This window comes from Mobula birostris, chromosome 19 (genome assembly GCF_030028105.1).
Source record: "Mobula birostris isolate sMobBir1 chromosome 19, sMobBir1.hap1, whole genome shotgun sequence".
Classification (NCBI taxonomy): domain Eukaryota; kingdom Metazoa; phylum Chordata; class Chondrichthyes; order Myliobatiformes; family Myliobatidae; genus Mobula; species Mobula birostris.
In genome coordinates this window covers 33,087,313-33,104,446 of record NC_092388.1, presented here as the reverse complement: position 1 = coordinate 33,104,446, position 17,134 = coordinate 33,087,313, and the positions used below count along the sequence as shown (strand labels likewise).

Genomic DNA, 17,134 nt, shown 5'->3' with positions numbered 1-17,134 from the left:
TTTCTTGATACAGCTGGAATTAGATCCATAATAGGCATTAGTGAAGCAAGCTGTGATGGAGAACCCTGATTTACATATTAGCAGGCTCTATATTTGATCCAAACCAGCAGCATCAAACACCATGCAAGAACCCATATGAAAATGGCTGTAGCACACCACTCTGCTGGCAGCGTGTGAAGTACACTACCAGTTTTAAGCCATTACTGGCCTGTTTAACACCAATTCTGGCAAATTAAAATGGATTTCAAAGACATTACAACAGCAGAGTGGAAATGTGTTTAAAACAGAGGTGTAGCATCCAAACGATGAGATGATCTCATGCTATAACCTATATTTGTTTATCTATAGCCATATCAATTTCATGACAGACAATAAAGCCGAGCACCATTTTTTGCCATTCTCTCTCTCAAAACAGTAATCTTCCCCACTTGTACGGCAGCATCTGATATATTTATCATCTTATTAGGTTCTTTAAGTAATACTCTGAAAAAAGAAGCGTTTTCACAAAATGGACTAGTTTACACTTCACAACCTGCTTCCTGTCTATTCCTGCATGTGTTAAACTTCAGAGAAGCAGTAACGAATTCATGGAAAATCTCTTCAGTCCTTAACAGAAGTGTACTGTGCTCTCCAGCTCTGCAGAGTCCATGTGGCTGAGGGCCAGGCTGCCTTTTTTTTTCCAAGTTGCGGATATAATAACCTGACTTTTAGAAGTGTTGTAGCAAGCTGGGGCCATGTTAGCCAGGTGGATGGGGCTGAAGAGCAAATCCATAGCTTGAGCCTCTAAACATTTTTCACATAACACGATGAAACGCATTCCTCAGAACTCTCCAAAGACTACGATATTAGTGAACTCTCAACAAAGATTCCCAATGTTATGTGTAATAGCTGTTAAATCAGAGCTGGAAACCACAAAGCAAAGAGGTAAAGACTTTATTTTAAGCAAATTAGCAAGTTTTATATCATTTGCAATATTTCATTATTAATCAACGTGCTTGCAAGTGAGACAGCTTGGGAAGAGCATGTCTCAAAACATAGAAATTTGCAGAATGACCCATACTTGGAGCCTCATGATGATAAATGCTTCTTAATCTTGGCTTCTCCCTCTAATGGGATGTCAAGTGATGATGATGTGCTCCTAGAGTTACTGGCACACTCCCAGCTGCTGTTTCAGTGTGGAGATAAAGATTACTGGTGGCTGTATTTGTTTGAACATGGGAAGTAAGGGTTGGAACGGTCCATGGGACTTCTAAAATCTTTTTCACCATCTTGGCTAATCTTCTACCTCAACTTCACTTTCCCTTTATATCCCTATATTCTTCATTTTTCAGACCTTATTCTATATATGTGGTCTAAGAAAGCCAGAGGACAGGAAACACATGGCTTTCTTACTCACCATCATCTTTAGTTAGGGTAGGAGTGAGCATTAAAGTTGATCTACATGTCCAGAGTCCTGGGTAAAAGGCTGAGCCAATTTCTCCACCAGGTGCCAGCACAATACTGGTGAGTTCCTGTCCACCAGTGAGAGAAAGCTCACGGACCATGGGAGATAGTAGGGATGAATAGAAGTGGGGGAGGCAGGTTGTGAGGGACACTGATGGTGAAGATTGGTAGTGAAAGAAATGTTTTACCCATTTTAAAGCACAACAGAGCCAAAGGCTCCATGTTAAAGGAAGGAAGGCAATCACCAAGGAAGGTTCATGGGCAGCCTGCAGTGGGCAAAAGTTTTGGAAGAAACAAGTGATTTCCTGGTTTTAGGTCAGCTAGCAGTGATCCCTGTAAGAATTGCTGGTGAGGTTATTGCATGCCAAATTTTAATGGACAGACCTTGCTTAGTCTCTGCACTGGTGTCCCAATGCCCACATTCCAGGCGGGTTCCCACAAGAAATTCATTGTGGAAGAGCCCCAGAGAAAAGAATTCTAGCAGGGGAACAGAGTCAGAAATGGGAGAAGTAACTACAGCTTTCCAAATTGTTCCCATTTTTTCCAGTCTGACAAAACTGCTGAGAGTTAGGCAAAGAAATCTTATTTACCCTATTAGGAGTTTCACTACTGGCCTCTAGTGGCAGAATAACAACAAAACACTTACTGAAGCAACACACACAAAATGCTGGTGGAATGCAGCAGGCCAGGCAGCATCTATAGGAAGAAGTACAGTTGACGTTTTGGGCTGAGACACTTTGTCAGGAAGGGTTGGTCAGACTCTTCATTACAAAGATCTGAGAATCTTCAAAAATCTAATTCCACAACTACAGTGTGTCCTTTTACTCTTTCTCTGAAATCTGCAAAACAGTGGTCTTTCTCTTTCCCACTGAATTCAAAATCATGTTTTGGAATGAAATCCTTTAATCATTGTAGAATGTTGTCTTAGTTAATCATGGGGGGTGGAGGAGTATTTGGTTGCAAACATCACCATTTCACATACAAATATCAGAAATTTTATTTAGAACAATCATACAACTGTAAAAAGCTTGGCTCATTCACAAAAAAGCAAAGGCTCACATGGCTCTGAAAATGCGTACATTTGCAAATTCCATCTTGCATGAAGATATAAAGGGCACATTACTATGAGGGTCAATGTTGAAGTGACATTTAAAGGTCTTGAAACCCAACACCAGTACATCCTAAAGGGATTGCACAGTCAGTACTGCCAATTATTAAACACCATCAGCATTTCAACTATGGCAAAAAACATCATGGATGGACTTCACTTCCAATGTGACATGCCACACTAGATAGTTATCTGTTGACAGTCAGGCCTTCAGGGAAGGTAAAGACAACATTCTCTGGTTTCTCAACTTGGGCAAGCAGCATAATTCATGTTTAGAAGATATTTTGAATAGTGATAGAGGAAATTATGTAATATGGTACCAGGAATTGGCTTCAGCATATTTCCTCATGCATAATTGCAAAAAGGTAGATGATGTAAAAATACTTATCCATAGTTTTTCAACTGCTTTCACACTAAGCCAACTTACATTTATCTGTTCCACAGAATCAAACATTTTCACTGGTTCTGATTGATTTTCCTAAAACTCATTAAAATTAGAGTAAGTTAAAACTATTATTGAAAATCTACATTACCTCAATTACACAACTTCAGCAGACTTTGTAATAAGACCATAAGACCATAGACATCAGAGCAGAATTCAACCATTCGGCCCATCGAGCCTGCTCTACCATTCCATCATGGCTAATTTATTATCCTTCTTGACCTCATTCTCCTGCTTTCTCCCCACAACCTTTGACACCCTGACTAATCAAGAACCTATGAACCTCTGCTTTAAATATAGTGACTTGGCTTCCACACCAATAGGATAATGAGAATGGTGTAATAAGATACCTCTAGCTCCATTCTCAGTCTTTTCACTGTCATATCTAATTAATATGTTCAAAAATTGTAGAACAAGCATGTAGTGTTCACTCTGAGATTCTCATATTGAACAGACATTATGATTCTAACTTTGCTAATGTACTACTAATGTATGCAGATATTCATCTTAAACCACAGCAGTCACTTTAGCACAGTTTACATAATGCATACATCATGCTTTACCTTATAAAATAAATATATTTAATAGCTCCTAGTGATCACAATTTATATGAACTTTGCTAAATTGCTCAGGACTTAAACAGCCAAATATTAATTTGATTTTCATGATTTCAAAAACGCTGTAAATTGGAAAATGTAAACTGATAATATTTGAACAACTGTATTAATGTCCACACTCAATAGGGCTTACAAGAGTCAAAAAATAATCAGATAATCCTCAGTGAAAACACAGTGAGATTAAGTGGAACGTTGAAATATTATACTTCAAGCCAATTGCTCTTCACTAACAATGTATCATGTTTCAGTAGCTTTGAAAACATTGTTACAATTTAATTTGCTTGTTTCAGTTTAAATTAGAAAGAAAATATGATACAGGAACCATAAATTCTTTTGCAAATTGAGGGTAACAGAATGTCTTGTGAAAGCAAGTCTTTAAACTTAGTTGTTACCTGTGATGTAATTAAGTTAGGTATACAATTCACTTAAATTAGCCTGTCAGAAATAAGACTTTGCCATACATTTTGAATGCCACATTGTCCAAAACTTCTCCTGTAAGAAATACAATTGAATTGCAAGATCTATTTTTTAAAAGGCCATAAGCTTTATTAAGTTATACTGCACATTATTATTTATGTTTGTTTGTTTTCTTAAATTAAACTCATCTCATTCATTAATATTTTTCAGGGGAGGACATTATCTGGTCTGTCCTATATTTGACTCCAGTTCTAGTGTGGTTGACTCTTAAATGTCCACTGAAATAGCTTAGCAAGATATGCAAATTAAGAGCAATTAATGATAATCAATAAATGTTGGCCTTGCAACACACACAAGATGCTGGAACTCAGCATTTTGTGTGTGTTGCTCGGATTTCCAGCATTTGCAGATTTTCTCTTGGTTGTAAATGTTGGTTTTGTTGGCTATCCAATCCCAAAGAAAGTAATTTTAAAAAATGTTTTAGTGTCCCATTTTGCTCAAAATTAATTGTAATTTCTTGTGCCTTCGAACTTTTCTCTTCAGGGGTTTCCTTAGGATCTCTGCCTTTTCCCTCTGAGTCTGGTCTCATTATCTCACTGTCTATCGTCTGATCATTTTCCATGGGGTCACCTCTGCCTCTGTTTAGTAGACTTAATGTGAGTAATAATTTCAAGGGTATGGCATTTTAACACTACCACTGTCCAACAGAAAAACAATGACACGCTACAAAGAAAACCAATGTTAAATAGTGGGTAAATCTGGCCAAATATCAGCAGCAGTGGAATTATAATAATACAGAATTACAATTTCTTAGAAAGGGAAATCACAGCATTACCCTGCATTGCTCTTCCCCCTTAAAATTCTAATTATGTTCAGGCATAACTGAAAGTAGTATCCGATGAACAGCCCCTCTTTCTGTCAAGATAAATTAAGATAAATTAACATGATTATTCACCCATAGATTGCATCTAGGCAGAGAACTTCAGCTAAATTTAAAATGGTTAGAGTGTAGACAATTTGGTTTGTTTGGAATTCCAATATCATAGTGCACTTTTAAGAATCATGTTAATGGAGCTTTGTTACACTCCCTTGCTATTGTCAGAGAGGCATGGGGGCTAGAGGTGGGGAGGTGTTGGGGAGTGGGCTTATGGCAGAGACCAAAAGCAGTTTCTCACACTTCTGGATTCTGACACAGAGACTGAACTTTGACTACCTATGACAAAAGTATGCACTTAAAAGTTTGAATCAATTGTCTTTTCAATCATTGCATTTGCCTATCTTAAGTCGATACTTAATTCAAGAATCTGAGGTTTAAATATGGATCATAACAGGCCTAAGCAATGTGAAAACTCAATGAAACAAGACGACAAATTACACTAGATGTTTGGCAACTTGTTGCAATGCCAATGTCACAGCAAAACTGAGGCAAAATAATCGTAAAATAACAAATTAAAAAATCACAATGTTCCATTCAACTCTCTGGTAAAGAGCTTGAGCACCCAGGCATCTGTAAAATGTCCAGTTCAAGGAGCTGTAAATCTGTAAAAGGTGAAACTAAAGAGATGCCACAAGAGGGTGGCAGTACACCAGTGTTATTAGGTTCAAGTAGAGGCAGACGTTCTGTGCCAGATCAGAACCAATTAGACCTTTGAAAATATACTTAAAAAAAAGTTTCCCTTACATTCTTTTGACTGAAGTTTTGTTTTAGATCTGCAGCGATTTAAGACAAAAACATTAAAAAATCTGAATTACCTTATTTAATTCAGTTTCTCCAACCTGGCATTTCATTGCAAAGGATATGAAAACTAGCAGTGTTGGGGGTATTTGCTGTCCCTAGCACTTAGTTTTGGGATGCATTAAAATGATAATTACACATCATTAACAAATGAAAGCTTAATTGCATAAAAATTGCAGCAAAATTAATATAATGAGTTTTACTAAAATAACTACAATCAAACCATACTGCCACTCTTGTGGTATAAGAATGAATAAATCAAAATGATGCTCATAAGTTTTCATGAATCATATTACTTTTACCCAAACACATACTTCTAAATCTAAACTGCTCTATTGAAAGGATAACTAAATGTGGTTCAACAAGGTTGAGGCAAATCCAGTGGGTGATGTCCTGACTGAAAAGGGAAGGTGCAGTAGGTCCAGTCAGTGGCAGCTCATACTTCAGCAGGGCCCAAAGCCCCAGAATCACTGAGTTTCTTCAATCGATTTGCAGCAGTTACTGCATAGTAATTCTTCTACATAGGGATAAAAAAATGAAATGAGAACACCATCTATTCTTTGTCACATCAGAATTTGTCAGAAGCATCAGTAAAAAAGAGACATGCATCATTTCTGACACAAAGATGTCACATTGCTGAAAATGTCTGACAGGAACTAGTTACTTCACAATGTATTAAAACACTATAAATCTGATAGCACTTTTTTCAGTTCCTCCATAATCATTGCAATTATTTTCAAAATCTGTTGTTAAAGCACATTGGGGATCAGCTTGAAGATTAAGAAGAAAAATTGACAATTTCAATCTGCTATAAGGTGCTATAATTTGTGATTGTTTCTGGATCGTTTTGGAGATGGGTTGTGGTGGGAAAGAAGAATTACCAACATTCTTTCCTTTTCCTCAATCTCTGTGAAGTTACTCAATCTAGGTACAAAGAAAGTAAAATAGTTTGGACATTAAAAATCTGAAATCATACTAGAAGATGTTGAAAGTCTTTAGCTGCTCAGTATTAGAACTAGTGAAAAGTCATTGAACTGAAATGTTATCTTTAATTCTCGCTCCATTAATACCACCTCATTTACTGACCATTTTCGATACAGCCAATCTTCAGTTTGTGTAAAGGCTCCATTACTAAGGAAAGTTTATTCACCTATTTTGACATGTCAGAAGTATTTATTTTCTATATTAACCTCTATCATATTTCTTTACATACACTTGCTTAAATTCTTTCCATGATACTGAATATTCATTCCTACTCTACCCATAATTAAACTAATAAAATATACAGTGGATTCCAGCTAATTAGGCCATTGGTTGATTGGGACAACTCATAAAGAACAAAACTAATTGAGAATATTGATGGGATTCCCTTCACTTACTTGGGACACTGCACTTCTTAATTGGGTCAGCAGACTGTTGCCAAACAGGTTCTAATCAACGTCAGTCACGCACACTTGTTTGGCCATTAGACACTATGCCCTGCTTAGAGCAAACAATTTTTAAGTAACATCAGTTGTGTATGTTTGTGTTCAAAAAGCAATGTTTTTTTTCACTGATAGTTGGCAAAAATGAACAGTAAGGCAATTCAGAACTGTTTTGCTCACTGGGGTTCCAAGCATTCAGGTTTGGAGATGTGAGAAACAGCTGGGAGTGAAAATGGAATTATTTCACTACTTCAAGTTCAGGACTACTTTAGAATTAAGCAGCAATACCTAATTCAGTTAATTAATGAATTTATGATTAAAAAGCTATTATTGGAAAGAAAAACACATCTTGGATGGAGAGATTTGCAGAACCTGGCTTATCCAGAAGCAATTTACCTAAAGTTGTTCAAGTGGCATTAAAGTGGCAAAACCATTTATACTGTCACCATGTCCTGAGCTACAGGTGGAATGCAGTAGCAAGAGAACAGAACAAAAGAGAAATAAATATTAACAAATTCTTCATTAAACACCAAATGTGAGCTCACAACATCCAATTACATTTAATACACATCTAATTACATAGTATGCAGAGAAAAAATGAAAAACAACATATATTAGAGAGTTTTTCAAATGTATCTGAGATATTTCTGAGAAAATTTTAAATTTATTAGCTTTATCCATCACACATGCAAATTTCATTACTATTGGTGCAAGGCTTGGAATGAAGTTAATACATAACTTATTTGTGTGAACAATGCAAAAGCCAGATAGTAACTCAGACTGAAATATGACCCACAGATGTGATCAATATGCCTTTTTGTCTCTGCAGGTAGAGGGTTCAATATGGTTGAGCTAAAAGAAATTGGATTACAAGGGGTGATTGATAAGTTCATGGCCTAAGGTAGAAGGAGTCAATTTTAGAAAACCTAGCACATTTATTTTTCAACATAATCCCTCCTACATTTATACACAGTCATTTACACACTCATCAGGGGTGATTGATAAGTTCGTGGCCTAAGGTAGAAGGAGATGAGTTATTAACTTCAAACTTTCTGCATAATCACTCAAAGAGTTGAACTACATGTTCATGTAACGAGAGCTGTATAACTCATCTCCTTCTACCTTAGGCCACGAACCTATCAATCACCCATGCTGTGGACACTTTCTGGAGGTCCAAGATCCGCATGCTCCACAGCCGCTGGATTAAGTGTGTAGGAGGGGACTTTATTGAAAAATAAATGTGCTAGGTTTTCTGAAATTGACTCCTTCTACCTTAGGCCACGAACTTATCAATCACCCCTTGTATTAAACGTTCTTGTTTTGGAAAATGTTGATTTGGCAAAATAAAAGCACAGTCATTTGCAAAATCTGCTGCTTCCAGAGTCAAAATTGCATCTGGAAATATTACCAGACATGTGGTGTTCTGACGTGAAATTGCTACATCTATTATTTCATGGGATCACAGATCATAGTGTGCAGACTCCTGGGAGCAATATGAGAAACTGGGTGATAACAAATTTATAGGTTTATTAATGAGAACAGGGAAGCGAGATGGTGTGTGGCGGGTATGTGAGGGGTTGCAAGTGGCGTTGACATTAGTGAAAGGATTTTGTGAGATGATCCGGCAGGTTTTTGGGAGGGTTCAGGTACAAATGATAATAATAATTACCTTATGAAGGGTTAAAGTTAAAAAAACACACTCATAAAGGTAGGAATATCTAGTAAATATGGAGGTTTGAGACCTTTGCACCACTTCATTGGCAGTGTTGTCCTTGTTAAAATAGCAATGGGAGTAAATGTACTAGGGATTTAGGGATCATTTCCATGACTTTATCCCGATGGAAGTCCTAGAGCCCTAGCATTAATTTCAGGAAAACAGAGCAAAAGAACATATTACTGAGTCTGTCCTATTCACTTTGTCTCAAGATCGCTGGGATTTTCCTGGGCTTTCAAGTTGAGAGTAGCCATGGCAGGCATGTAAGTAAGACAAGAAGTTAAGCTAGGCCTTCTATCTCAGCTTCCTTCTTATTGACTACCTCCTTAGCAAGGCACCCAGAGGAACTACCTTCTGCTCAATTTTAATGTTGTTTGCTGGTACAATTTTTAAAAATTATCATAACAGCTGCAAATAAATACTTATTCGTTGCAATTTACCTTCAGGGCAACTTGAAGTTCCAACCGGTTTTGCTAACATTTTACGTGTTGTACTCCGAGCAGGGACTTTCAACAAAATTGGCCGTAACGTTAGAATGAACCAATCAATTTTTGAAGCTTCTGCTAATTGTACTTGCAGGCCTTTGAACATGTCTCCAAAATTACCAGGATTCTTTCAACCCCAAAGATGCTAATTCACATAACTTAGAAGTTTTTTTAATGACATTTCTAATTTTATTTACCAAAAAAGTTATCATGCCTAATTCTAACAAAAGAAGTTTTTTTTTAAATGTTGATTAATTTAGAATCGAAGTACTCATAGGTGATGGTTTAACATCCTGGTGTTTTTATAATGTTTTAAAGTTATGTAAACTTTTTAATATAATGTTCAGCAGCTTTAACCAAATTACATGAAAGTAACCCTTTTAGTTATATGAATGAAATTCTTAAAATTGCTTTAAAAAAAAGATTGCATTTTAAAAGGCTACCAGTTCAAAACAGATTTTGCATTTGGCTAAATCCAAAAACCCAAAGGAAAAAAATTTGAGCAATGGAATTATAAAGCAACATACACAAAATCCTAGGGGAATTCAGCAGGTCAGGCAACATCTATGGAAATGAACAGTTGATGTTTCGGCCCTACTTCAGGACTGGAAAGGTGAGGGAAGATGCCAGAATAAATAAGCGGGGATAGGGGAAAGATAGGTGAAGCCAGGTGGGTGGGGAAGTTAAAGGGCTGGAGAAGAAGGAATCTGATAGGAGAGGAAAGTGGGTCATAGGAGAAAGGGATGGAGGAGGGGCACCAGAGGGAGCTGATAGTCAGGTGAGAAGAGGTAAGAGGCCAGGGTGGGAATAGAAGAAGAGGGGAGAGAGAGAATTTTTTTTACTGGATGGAGACATTGATATTCATGCCATCAGGTTAGAGGTTACCCAGATGGAATATAAGGTGTTGCTCCTCCACCCTGAGGGTGGCCTCATCATGGCACAAGAGGAATTATGAAAATAGAAACTTTGTGCCCTCATCTAATGACTAAAGCCTGTGATCCTTAGCTCAGTGACTCCAGGTGGTGGGTAAAGCTCTCCTCCTGCCTTAGAGTACAAGACTCAGGCCCCTCTAGTTGTTGTAATCCTGAGGCATTAGAATCTCCTCCTGCTGTTAGTGTTGGTGGATCTTCCCAATGGAACATAGCAGATAAGTACTGGAGAGTTTATAAAATCAGAATGGAGGGAAACGGGAAAAAATATCACCAATATCTCCAGTAAAAACTTCTGGAAATCAGTCTTTTTGAAATGGCAACCCGAATTCTAAAAGAATCTGCCCAAATAGTCACTGAACCCACTGAGGAGGAATAAAACCTGGCTTCTATTGCTAACATGTGCTTTATCATCATCCACTATTCATATTCCAGTGGAAACACATTTAAGGAGCGAGTCCAAATGGCAGTCAATATTGTACATTAGGTTAACCACCAGTGATGAGAGATCAGATTTTTCCCCATAAAATTTTCACTTTGGCTTTTAGCAGCTTATTCTTACATACATGGGCCATACTTCAGGTCCGTGGTTTCACCTTAACGAAGGGCAACATTAAAACTAGGAAATGATTCATTCAGTTCTATTGCAAGCTGTCGTTGTACCTTCCACAGCCGTCGCACCATGTATTTCTGAAGAAGGATCTGGGACTTGAGATGAACCTTACATTGTTTAGCTTTCTCTGCAATGTTATTTAGCCAGGGTTGTTTTAGACACTGGGCAGCACTTATTCTTGCGCTACACAAAACAGAGAAGAGGAATGTCATCTTTCAGTTTGTTGGTGTTACGGATCTTCTAAAGTTCATTAATGGCATTTACACACTTACACTTGCAGCAAGAAAAAACAAGAGTAACATTCACAGAAACAAACTATAGTCTCATGCATCAAGTCACTGTGAGGCCTCTTTGGAGATTTATAGCACTTGAATCAGAGCATGAAATTTAAGTACAAGAACATTATGTGCATTAAGTACATGCATAACTGACATCTCCAGCCATGGCTAGGATGTCAACTAGTGTGCACTAGCCACAGAAGCAAATTCATTTTTGTATTCACACTTCAACAAAAAGCTCGGCAAAGATTATAGCTTGGAATATCCTTGTGATCCACAAGGCATAAGAATTGTATGGGTAGAGTAAAGTGTTGTATGGGTAAACTAAGAAGACACTGCATGTTTGCAGTTTCCCCTGCAGTTTTTCCTCACTTTTCTACCAAAGCTACAGCGGTAGCTAAAACAAGTTTTAAGAATTTTGGTTTCCATTGCATTTTCAGTGAAATTGCAGCAGTTAGGGGCGGAATATAATTCTAAGGAAGTTCTTATTCTATGAATGAAGTTATTTAAATGTTGCAATACATTTCTGACCCATGCATATTTAGTATTCTATTCTATTGAAATATGGGTAGAGTTTTGAAGAGAATTGTGTAAATATGCAGCACAACCTAACTATTCAGTGAGGTCTTTGGAAAAGCAACCCATTGGTTTCATTCTGCTGCCACTTTCCATTCATTACTGTTCTTTTTAAGAGTATTTATGCATTCTCTTCTTGAAGAAAGTGTTCCTATCTTTACTGGAATTGCTACATTTAGTGGAAAAACTGACACAGGCTGATGTATGGCTGAAATTGGAAAACACTTATAGCATGAGGATTTTTGCTGCTCTTTGTGTTTCCTTTTTGAAGTTCTGCTGAGATTTTCCAAGTTTTCCCACACAGCTTAGAAACTGTGCCCAGTGCTAATGTGCCTGAATAAGCAGCCTGAGAATGGTAACAGAGAATAAAATGCAAGAGACAGAGAGGTGACAATGATTCACACATCATTTTATGAGGAAGATGACAAATAAGAGTGGGGGAGAGAAAGAGAGAGGCAACAAATACTAGCTGTCAAAAAGGCCGTGTATCCAAACTACGTGACTATCAGAATATAGTATATCATTTAAAAATTTCATTACAATCCATAGTACAAACCCATGCTCAGCTCCAAGCATCCATTTGCAGGCTGGAAGCACTAAGGTTACCTGTATGGGGCAGTTACTGTATTTTACATTTCTGTTCAGAAATAACAAATGAAAGTACTTGAAAATGCAATGGCTGAGAGGATAAAAAAAAATAGATATAGTAGATGAAGAAAAAAAATCAAAAACCAAGTTAAACAATGTAAGCACGCAAGGACATTTCACACGATTAACTGCTGTCATTTTTAAGAATTCTAAACAATGTTTAAAGACCCTCAGCCAATGCTTTGTGGAAGACTACAATCAAGATGCTGAAATGCAAAATCTGCTTTGAAAACTTGTTCCACAACCGTAAATCAAAGCCATTTTTGTAGCATAATTTTCAGTCTGTAATTTGACTAAGGTTTCAACAACGTGAGGTGAACCAGAACTGCAGTTATCAGTTTACATTGGGTCTATCATGACACTGGGGAGTTTATGGACATTTTAATTCAGATGCAAACAGCTAACATTTTGAGATTATTTTCAATCCTCATCTCCACCACCCACTCAACTTGAACTGGTTGCTATGGTATAATTACATTGCAACAGGGGATTGAATGTTTCATGTGTAGCTTGTTGATACTTTAATTTTCTGTTAAAATAAACCAACTTTCAGAAGCAATCTTGTTCTCTGACATGGGAATTTTGGAGCACGGAAACTTGCTGAGTTTATTCCCCTACTCAGTGAAAGTACGCCAGATCGTGATCCAAATCCCTGGACCTACTATTTCTTCATATACTGTACCTTCCAGCACTAACCTATTAATCACAGGTTTAAGATGATTAATTGAGCTAATGCATACTGTTTTTGAGGGAGAGTTTTAGGCTGTTCTTACCCATTATATATTCTTCTGACCCATTTGTCCTGTTTCTCAGTATGAACCATACCTGTTGGAAAACATTTTGCTCTTTCTCCAGGATCAAGCTTTTTCAGAATTCTGAAAACACCAATCAAATTCATTCCTAAACCCTTAATGTCCCGAGCCTAGATTTTAAAATTTCTGATCATAATCTAACCCATGGTATCTAAGGTACATTCTGAAAACTCGGCACTGCATTCCTTCAAGGCCAATATATTCTCCCTAGGGTGCAGGTGTAGTATAGTGAAGGTATTGCATAATTGGGTAGAACATTGCTCACGTTGCCTCCTATTCCCTAATCACTCCACCTTTCCATTGTAATCTTCTAGTTGTAAAGGCTAACCAGTTCCACATTTTTAAATGTTACTTTATTTTGACCACAATATTTTATGGAAAAGCTTTAAATTTCCATGGAGCATCCATTATTACAAGCTGTACCACTGTTTAAAAATATTCAGAGCAATCTTTTATTGCATTCAAAATTATACTTCAAACTTAACTGTTTTTAAATCCATTTGCCACAGTTTATTCTCACCTCTTATTCTATCAGTGTCTATTTGTAACTTGTACTCCTATTTACACCACGTATGCAACCTAACCAACACTGTGTCATAACAAATTTGGGTATCTGTTTTTTTTATTGCATTATTATCTATAAACCGATGTTCTGCTCCTTTTATGACATCATTAATCACCTCATTGTAAACTGAATACATGTCTATTACCTTAATTCTCTACTACCACTAAACTGTTCTCCTTAACGGATCAACTAATTTTAATTGCATAAACTTTAATTTTAAACCGATTATTTTAAATGTGAAACCTTATTGGTCCATTTAAACATATATTGACATTGTTATTTCCCTAATGCTTTAGTTACTTTCTCAAAAATTCAATTATGTTATTCAGACATGACTAAACTTTAAGAATTTATGTTCACTCTCCTCATCAGCTCAAATTTCCCTGAGTGCTCAATCACTTTGTCCCTGTTTATAGAATTCACCAACTTCACCACAACAGATGTTAGACTAATACATTTAGATCTCCATAGCTACTTTCCTGTTACCCTGCTAATACGGTTGGCTACCAGGGAACCTGTTAAAAAAGGTTGAGATATAATCAGTAGTCTCTGAGAATTCCAGAAAATCTATACTTCCAGATTTCATAATTGAAAACCCTTCTTCCCACTCTATTCCTGCCTTGAGCAAATATCTAGGCCTCCATGTCAGGATTGGATCTCATAAATCTTGGTCTAACTTACAGGCGTCCGTTAGTCTCGTGAGACCATGGATTTGCGCATTGGAAGGTTTCCAGGTCGCAGGTCTGGGCAAGGTTGTATGGAAGACTGGCAGTTGCCTGTGCTGCAAGTCTCCCCTCTCCACGCCGCCGATGTTGTCCAAGTGAAGGGCACTAGGGCTGATACAGCTTGGCACCAGTGTCATTGCGGAGTAATGTGTGGTAAGTGCCTTGCTCAAGGACACAACACACTGCCTCAGCTGAGGCTTAAACTAGCAACCTTCAAATCACTAGACCGACGCCTTAACCACTTGGCCACACGCCAACACTAACTTACAGAGCACCCAAACTGAGGGAGCATGCTGCTGCCATTCCATTGGCTGTCATTCAGCATTCACAAATGAGCTAGGAAAGAGCTGACGGTTACAGGAAAGATCAGCAAGCCTGTAGTAATATGAGGGGAGAGTTTTGACATGTGGAAACAGCTTCCATTAGAATGATTTCACTTCAAAGAAAATTCTGGGCCACATACAGTACATCTCAAATCAATAGTTCAACAGACAAAATGCTGGAGGAATTCAACAGATAATGCAGTATCTATGTAGGGAAATAGATGGTCAGTATTTTGGGCTTAGAACCTCTATCAGGACTGGAAGGGAAGGGGGCAGAAAGCAGAATAAGGTGGTGGGGAGAGGGGAAGGCGGGGATGATGTGAGAAGCTGGGAGTGAAAGGTAGAAGGTGTGTAGGGCTGAAGAAGATAGAATCTGATAGGAGAGGACAGTAGAGAATGGAATAAGTGGAAGAGGGTGGGGAACGCATAATAATCAAATTAATAGATGTTTGGTTATTGTGGGAATCAAGAGATAAGGGGGGAGAGTGACAGAGAGGTAAAAGATCATCATTGATCTCACTGAATGGAAAATCAGGGGCAATTCAATGAGAGGAGTAATGTATTATTCTTCAATATCACAGTAATATACATGCTCCATTTAGTAAGCAAAAGATTGAAATATTTGTCATTCATTTCATAATGCAAGTCATAACTGGTACAATATAGTAGGTACTGATAAAGTAATATTTAAAGCATGCTCCATCAATCCCAATATTTAGAGTCATAGAGCACTATGGTACAGAAGCAGGCCCTTTGCCCTTACCAGTCCATTCTAAGCTGTTTTTCTGCCTAATCCTATCTACCTGCACCCTTACGATAGACCTTCATATCCTTCTCATCCTGCACCTATTCAAATTTTATTAAATGTTGAAATTGAACCCACATCCATCACCTCTGTTAGCACTTGATCCACCCTCTGAGTGAAGAAGTTCCCCCTCAGGCTCCCCTTAGATGTTTCACCTTTCACCATTAACCAATGACCTCTCGTTCTAGTCTCGCCCAACCTCAGGGGAAAAGGCCTGCATGTATGAACCCTTCCTATACCCCCTACAATTTGGAATACCTCTATAAGATCTCTCCTTATTCTCCTTTGCTCCTGTGAATAACGTCCTAACCTATTTGACCTTTCCTTATAACTCAGGCTCTCGAGTCCCAGCAACATCCTCGTAAATTTTCTCTGCACTGTTTCAAGCATATTCATATTTGTCCTATCGGTTGGTGACACGAACTACAGACAATACTCCAACTTTGACTGCACCAACATCTTATAAAACTTCAGTGCAACATCTCAACTCCTGTACTCAGCATTCTGATTTATAAAGTCCGATGTGCTAACTACTCCCTTTATGACCCGATATGCCTCACACTCGTCTGCATTAAATTCCTCCTTCACACTTGTCTTTGTGAAATTCCATCAGCCATTTTCCAGCCCATTTTCCCAGCTAGTCCAGATAACGTTGATAGTATTCCTCACTGTCCACTATACCCACAATCTTGGTATCATCGACAAATTTTCCGGCCCAGTTTACCACAGTAATATACTGCAGATGATAAACAAGGAAAACAGCACCATAATTTCTGAATTATGGACACAAGTTCATTCGTAATGTGATTTCAGTTTTTCTTTCAGCTTGCAGATTACCTATTGCACCCAATAGATAATTCAACTAAAAGTTGATCTTCTTAATATTGATTTTTTTTTAAATAAATGCACACAGAACATTTTTCTAGAACTTCCATTTCTTGGTGCACAGGTGAATTCGAAAGTTCTGATTCACCAAGACTCTTTTTTAATTAACACCGCCATTCCATTCTAGTCCGAGTAGTAGCACACTCGAATGTAATCATGTCAATATGAGCTGAATTTTCAAATGTTCAAAAAAGTTGAAAAGTTTATCAAAGTACTACATATATGTCTGCATATATAACTCTGAGATTCACTTTCTTGTGGACATACTCAATAAATCCATAATAGAGTAATAAACGTAATAAAATTAATAAAAGACCCCACAAACTGGATGACCAACCACTGTGCAAAAGACAACAAAAACTGAAAATACAAAAAGAAAGAAATAATGAATAATTAAGCAATAAATATCAAGAGCATGAGATGAAGAGTCTTTGAAGCTGAGTCCATAGGTTATGGGAACATTTCAATGATGGGGTAAGTGAAGTTGAGTGAATTGTTTGCTGATAAAGAGAGTGCAGTTTTGAAAATTGATAGGTTCTTGATGGGTAGTTGGCACCGAAGATCATCCCGGCATTGGGATAGTCAGGCCC

The 17,134-nt window shown here is 37.6% G+C and overlaps 1 protein-coding gene across 1 annotated transcript in view; it reads right to left on the bottom strand.

The window, feature by feature from the left end:
• Nucleotides 1–999: 999 nt before the first annotated feature.
• Nucleotides 1,000–17,134, bottom strand: part of mylk4b (myosin light chain kinase family, member 4b) — a 204,608-nt gene continuing 188,473 nt past the window's right edge. Inside the window, exons 13-14 of the mRNA XM_072283392.1 lie at nucleotides 10,978–11,110; nucleotides 1,000–6,279 (exon numbers count right to left, since the gene is read on the bottom strand). Coding sequence (XP_072139493.1) covers nucleotides 6,199–6,279; nucleotides 10,978–11,110 — 214 coding nt within the window. The 3' untranslated portion in view covers nucleotides 1,000–6,198. The remainder of the gene's footprint in view (nucleotides 6,280–10,977; nucleotides 11,111–17,134) is intronic.